The sequence below is a fragment of the Plasmodium sp. gorilla clade G2 genome, assembly GCF_900097015.1.
Source record: "Plasmodium sp. gorilla clade G2 genome assembly, chromosome: 11".
NCBI lineage: Eukaryota > Apicomplexa > Aconoidasida > Haemosporida > Plasmodiidae > Plasmodium > Plasmodium adleri (nom. inval.).
In genome coordinates, this window is record NC_041703.1 from 87501 (window position 1) to 95000 (window position 7500).

The 7500-nt window shown below is 21.5% G+C and overlaps 1 protein-coding gene across 1 annotated transcript in view; it reads left to right on the top strand.

The window, feature by feature from the left end:
• The window catches only part of PADL01_1102000 (CCR4-NOT transcription complex subunit 1, putative), a gene marked incomplete at both ends in the record, with an annotated part of 9837 nt that overhangs the window by 1129 nt on the left and 1208 nt on the right, over positions 1 to 7500 (top strand). Inside the window, one exon of the mRNA XM_028682471.1 lies at positions 1 to 7500. This exon is cut by the window's left edge and continues 1129 nt beyond it; it is cut by the window's right edge and continues 1208 nt beyond it. Within this exon, the coding sequence (XP_028538745.1) occupies positions 1 to 7500 (7500 nt within the window).

Here is a 7500-nt window from a genome sequence, read left to right on the forward strand (position 1 = left end):
TTAATACAAACAATTTTCCCATAACTAACAAAAATAATATTAGTTATAATAATAATAATATTTCCAATATACTAAATAATGAAAATTCAAATAACAATATTAATAATAATGAAAATCAATTATATTTAAACAGACCTTACTTAAATTCAACAAAAGATCTCATACATCAATATAATAAAAATATAAACACATTAGGAACTAATAACAATATTAAGAGAGATATAAATTCAAAACTTACACATGCATTTAATCAAAATAATTTAGAAAGTAATATATCAAACATAATAGATAATTCGATAAACATGGGTATAAAGGAACATACCAAGAATATGTTAGATCACAAAAGGGATCATATGAATAATATGAATAATATGAATAATATGAATAATATGAATAATATGAATAATATGAACAATATGAATAATATGAATAATATGAATAATATGAACAATATGAATAATATGAATAATATGAACAATGTGAATAATGTGAATAATTTAAATATCCAAAATAATAATAATAATAATAACTACAATTTAATTAAGGCAAAAGAACAATCATCTGATATTATAGAAATTTTCTATGATCAAATTCAAAAAAAATTACCAAATCATCTAAACGCAAATAATATAAACGGCTTCGGCTTAGGACAAATAGAATGCTTAATGGATGCCACGGAACTTACCAAAAATATTATTCTTCCCTCATCAATTATTATAGGAGAAGTTTTCAGTATTTTTAACACATTGTGCCTATTTAATATAGATGAAAAAATAAAAATTTTAAAAGATTTTATGCAACCTGATTATTTTAATTGGTTAGCATTTTATATCGTAAAATCCAGAGCTTCTAAAGAAGTAAATTTACACAACGTATTTTTAGAATTTATTGATAAATTAAGCTATCCATTATTTATAGATACAATTATTAGTATGACCTATGATTGTATACTTATATTATTTAAATATATAAACGAACTAAAAGAAGTCAGTGCTTTCAGAACTGTTTTAAAAAATTTAGGTTCATGGTTAGGATTCATAACCTTAGGAAGAAATAGACCACTGAAATCAAAAATATTAGATTTAAAAGTAGTTCTATTTGAAGCATATGATAAAGGTTGTTTAGTTTGTATATTACCTATGGTATGTAAAATTTTAGAATCTATAAAATTATCAAAAAATTTTAAACCTCCAAATCCTTGGACTACTGCTATGTTATGTTTATTAACAGAAATTCATGAGCTTCCAAATGTCAAAACATACATCATATTTGAAGTTGAGGTATTATTTAAAAATCTATCTCTAAATATTCAGGAATTCCAAAATAAAACTGTATTGCTTAGTAAAAGGATGCCTCCACAGAATAAAAAAAGCGATTTTGTTATGGCAAAAAATAATAGGAATAATAGAAATATCATAACAAATAATAACACCAACAACAATAATAATAATAACAACAATAATAACAACAATAATAACAACAATAATAATAATAATAATATGAATGGTTTAAATTTTATTTCTAGTACTAATAATCTTAACCTACCTGTAGATATAAAAAATATATATATGAAAGAAAATATATCAAATGTTAATAATATATTTAACATAAATAATTCTATTAACGATAATACCCAATTAGAGGAATTACAAAACATACCACAAAACATATTATCAAATAATAGAATAAATACTGAAATAGATACTTATTTTAATACAAATGAACAACCAACCTTAAATACTATAGAATCTAATTGGAACCCAAATGAAATTAATAAGAAAATTGATCCTCTAAGGAATGACTCTAGTTTAGTTTCTTCCTTTAATCCTCCAGATTTAAAAATGATTAATTCAAATGCACCACAAAAATTAATATACAATCAAAATAGAAATCATTATACTATTAACAATGATCAACACATATCAAATGTAAATTCTAATATAAATACAACTTCCAATATAAATAATGATATATGTGATCTTAACAAAAATAATAATAATAGTAATAATAATAAATTTATTCAAAGTTTAAGTAATGCAGTAATTATATCTCCATCTATTGCATTATTTCAAATACAACCAGCCTTAAAACGAGTAGTCCCACTAGCTGTTGATAAAGCAATTAGAGAAATAATATCTTCCATATTAGAAAGATCAGTATCCATTTGCTGTGTGACTACTAGAGAAATCATATGTAAAGATTTTTGTTTAGAAACAAATGAATATTTAATACGTAAAGCAGCTCATATTATGGTTGCATCTTTGGCCAGCTCTTTAGCATTAGCTACATGCAAAGAACCATTACGTATATCACTAACACAACATTTAAGACAATTGTTACAACCAACTAGCACAAAGGATTGTAATGATCAAGTACTCATAGAACAGGTCGTTCAAATATTATGTGCAGATAATTTAGAATTAGGTTGTAATTTAATTGAACAGGCTGTTATTGAAAAAGCTATAAAAGATATTAACGAAGCATTAGAACCATTATTTTTAACCAAAGAAATAGCTAGAGAAAGTGATATCTCTCTTAGAGAATCAAGTCATCTTAATAAATCAAAAAAAATGCAGTTAGAATTCTCACATATTTTAAATTTAGAAAATCCAATAACAAGTAAACATTTAAATATATATACCAATTTTATAAATATATCTCCCCTAAAAAAGTTGGAAGCAGCTGTTAAAGCATTAACATTAATTTATAAAAATATGAATGATGTTAAAGATTCAAATAAACCATCTCTTCCATACATATATAATACAAATATAATGCAAAATAATGAAGAAATCAATAATTATTCAAAACCAAATACAATGACACATGCATCAAGCAGAAACGAAAAAATATATATATCAAAAGATGATATAAAGATAAATAAAAACATAAATTTAGAAAAGTATAATATAAATAATAAATCAAAAAATGAACATCTTAGTGCAAATATACAAAACAATGATAAAGAAAATTATAATGAACAAAATGATTTATCAAATAATATTACATTAGAAGTCAATTTACAATTACATAAAGTTTTAAAAAAATTGGAACTAGCCACAGGACAATTAAAAGAAGCTATTAATGATATTATTAATTTACCTCCTATATTATTTAATGTCAATAAAGAAATAAATATATGTAATATTAATAAAATGAATTTATATCTATTATATAGTCTATCTGTAGATGGAAATATTTTCAATCTAATAAAGTCTATACCAGAAATAGCTTCATTAACAAAAAATAAAAATGAAACTATAATTTCATATACAAATAAAATATATACCTTTCTTTTAGAAATAACATCACCAAACGAACAAACAGAAGTAAATATTAAATCAATTAATGTTACAGGTATATACTTAGAAGTCTTTTTATGTATATTAGAAAAATTAAAATATAAATGTCCTTTATTAAAGGATCATATAACGAATATAATAATGTTCAACAGAAAAAAATATGAAAATGTATCAAACAACAACAACAATAATAATAATAATAATAATAATGTAAACAATCCAAACAGTCAAATATCAGATATTTGTGTAAATGCAGAAGAACATAACGATAAAATTAATTTAGAAAATAAAAACAAAGATATAAATACAGATAATTTTCCAAATGATCAAGATCAATATATAAATATGTATAAATATAATATAAATGTTACTGCAGGTTTAATAAGATACAATTTAGTTGATATAGAAAAATATAAAAAATATTTAGAAAAAGAACTTATTAATAATAAAGAAGATTATATTAACATATTAGAATTTATTATATTACTTCTCAAAAATATTTTAATAGATTTTCATATATATAGATATAGTGATTTTCAAAATTTATTTTCTTTAATAAACAAATTTAAAACAGAAGGGAAGAAAAAAAAAAATTTAATTCAAAATAAAAATATTTATGTACACGGTTGGGGAAATGTAAATATAAAAGAAGCAATTGATAAGTTAAATGTAGAATCTCAAAAAATCAAAGAAAATAAAGAAACTGTCTATTTTTCAGATGTAATGCAATTTTGTGTAGAATATTTTAATATGGAACAAGAAGAAGATGAAAAAGAACCAGAACAAGAAAATCAAAACGAAATGAACCAAAAAGAAAAAAAGAGTGAACAAATTATAAAAAGCAAAGGAGAAGAAATCAAAAATAATGAAAAAATAAATAATGAAGAGAATCAAAGTAGTAAAAAGAAAGATGATCTAACAAAAGCAAATGGAGATGACATAAAAAATGATGAAAATAAAATCCATATAGATAATAACTCAGAAATAAAACAAACAAATGAAGAAAAAGTAGAAACTAAAAAAAAGAAAAAAGAAAAACAAAAAAAAGCAAAATCATTATTACAAAGTAATGATAATATAAATAATTTAGAAAATAAGCAAAATCAAGAAAATATCATAAATGAATCTATAAATAACAATAAAAAAGAAGACATAGATATAACAAAATCATTAGATAATCATTCCGAGAACTTAAAAAGGGAATGTATTGACATTTTAGTAAATACAAACAAAGATCAACATTGTGATATGGCTTCTCAAGAAAGTAATGAACTTAATAACAATTCAGGAATTAAAAAGAAAAATAACAAAAAAAATGCAAAAAAAAATAAAAAACTAAATGAAGAAAGTAAGGAAAAAATTGATGAACAGATAAAAAAAGAACAAATAGATGAACAACAAACAAAAGAACAAATAGATGAACACCAAACAAAAGAACAAATAGATGAACAACAAACAAAAGAACAAATACATGAACAAATTGATGAACAAATAGATGAACAAATAGATGAACAAATTCATGAACAAAAGAATAATAAATTAATGAAAGAATCTCTTATAAATAAAAATGACAAGAATCACTTAAAAGATCAATGCTCCAATAATGAAGATAAACCAGATAATATGAAATATACCCAATATAAAAAGAAATATTTAAAAATTTTAATGAACCCCAAACATTTAACCACCTTGACACAAATAATTGATTTTTGTTTAAATACAAATTGGAATATTATACAAATTAAAAATAAAAGTAAAATTTTTAAAGATAAAGGAGTAGGAGGTTTAAGAGTAGTACCTAGACCACAACAAGTTACAAATGAACATGAAGAAATTATTAGTTTAGCATTTAATCAATGGGTTAAACTAACCAGTTTAAATAATTTAGATAATCCTAATGAAAGCTATATGAAATTTTTTCAAACGATATCAAATCAAGGATTATTAAAAATTGATAGTAACATTGATAACTTTTTTACTGTATGTATATATAAAGCTCTAGAGGGAGCATGCACTATATTAAATATATATCAAGAACAAAAGGAAGAAGGTACACAATACGGTAGTGCAAATATGGATTTAAACAAAAAGAATAATATAAACAAATCACTTGATGAAATGCATAATAATATGAACATTTTGAATGATAAACAAACAACCGAATTTATGAATAACAATAATGGTAATGCTACTGAACAATTTTCGGTTAATAAAGATAATACTATAAATAATGAATCCAATAAAAACAATAATAATTCAAAAAAAGGCAAAAGTAATAAAACAGATGAAGCAGATATAAATTCATTAAAAAGTGAACAGGAAAAAAAAGACACGGAAGACGCAAATAACACAAGTGAAAAGAAAAAAGATAAGAAAAAAAAAAAAGATAAAAAAAATAATCATGATATAAATAATAATAGTAAAAATGAAACTTGTATAGAAAAAACACACACCGTTGAAGAAAAAACTAATGATACAAATAATGAATTTAATAAAAATAAAGATATATATATTACAAATAATGAAGAAACATATTTTGATGATACCTATTCAGATATATCTTCATGTTATTTAACATTTTATTCTAATATATCAAATAAAAGTGAACATATTTTAGATGAAGAAGAATATACTGATTGTATTAGAAATAATGAGAATACTACTAAAGATTTTAATTACAAAAAGGATGAAATATTAAAAAATCTAACTTCAGCTATAAACCAATCCATAGGAATTAATATAGATGATATGCAAAATAAAGTACAATCAAACGTTATTAATGGAATAAATCTAGATAATAAATTAAATGATATTTATGAGATCGATGTGGACAAAAAAATCGACCATCTCTACAAATCTGAAAATTTTAACATGGGTGATATAAAATATGAAGACATGATAATAGGAGTATATGAGAAGATGGAACAAAATAAAATAAAAAATGAAATTATTAATAAGAATAATAGTAAAAATAATGATGATAATAATAATAAAAATGATGATTATAATATAGATCCAAAGAGCCATCCACAAAATGAAAAAAAAAATAATATCTACAATGTTAATACTAATACAATTGATAATGAGAATAGTAATTTACTTAATCATTCTAATATTAAAAACCAATTTAATAATAATCTTAATAAGAATATTATAAATAAAACAAACTTGTATACATACGATAGTAATGATAAAAACCTTTCAGATCTAGAAAGAAATATTTTATTAAATGATAGTCTAGATACAACTAGTATTGACGCATTAGCAAAAATGATTATTTGTATGATGAGATTAATTAATATACAACACATATCACCTTTTGTCTTATTTCAAAAAGTTATGAATATATTTTGTAGAATTATAGTATATGAATCTAGAAAGAATAAAAGTAATTTTAATCAAAGACCATATTATAGATTATTGCTATCTATATTAATTGAAATAAATAAATATGAAAAATCATTTGAAGACTTATATAATAAATTTATATTAGCTATTGGATATTACTTATGTATTTTAAATCCAATACGTGTACCTGCATTTGTATTCGCATGGTTAGAATTAATTAATCATAAATTATTTTTACCAGAAATATTGAAAAGTTCGAAAGGATGGTATATATATAATAAATTATTAATATATCTATTAGAATTTTTATATATCTTTTTAAAAAATAATTATTTAACTGATTCAATAACAATTTTATATAGAGCAACATTAAGAACATTTTTAATCCTATTACATGATTTCCCTGAATTTTTATGTGTATATAATTTCTCACTTTGTAATGTCATACCTTTAAATTGTATTCAATTAAGAAATTTAATATTATCAGCATTTCCAAGACATTCAAAATTACCTCATCCATTTAATCCTAACTTAAAAATAGACGAATTACCAGAAATTAAAATAGCGCCTGTTATATTAAATAATTTTACATTTATATTAATTGATTATAATATTAAAAAAGATATAAATAATTATTTTTTAAAAAGAGATCTAATATATTTACAAAAAATACATAAAAAATTAATTATCAAAAATAAAATGAAAGCTTTATATTTAAAAACAAAATATAATGTATCATTAATTAATGCAGTTGTTTTATATATAGGAATGTCATTACCATCAAGTATATTAATATTTCATAACACATCGCAATCACATCCAGCTATAGAAGTATTACTTTATTTAACAT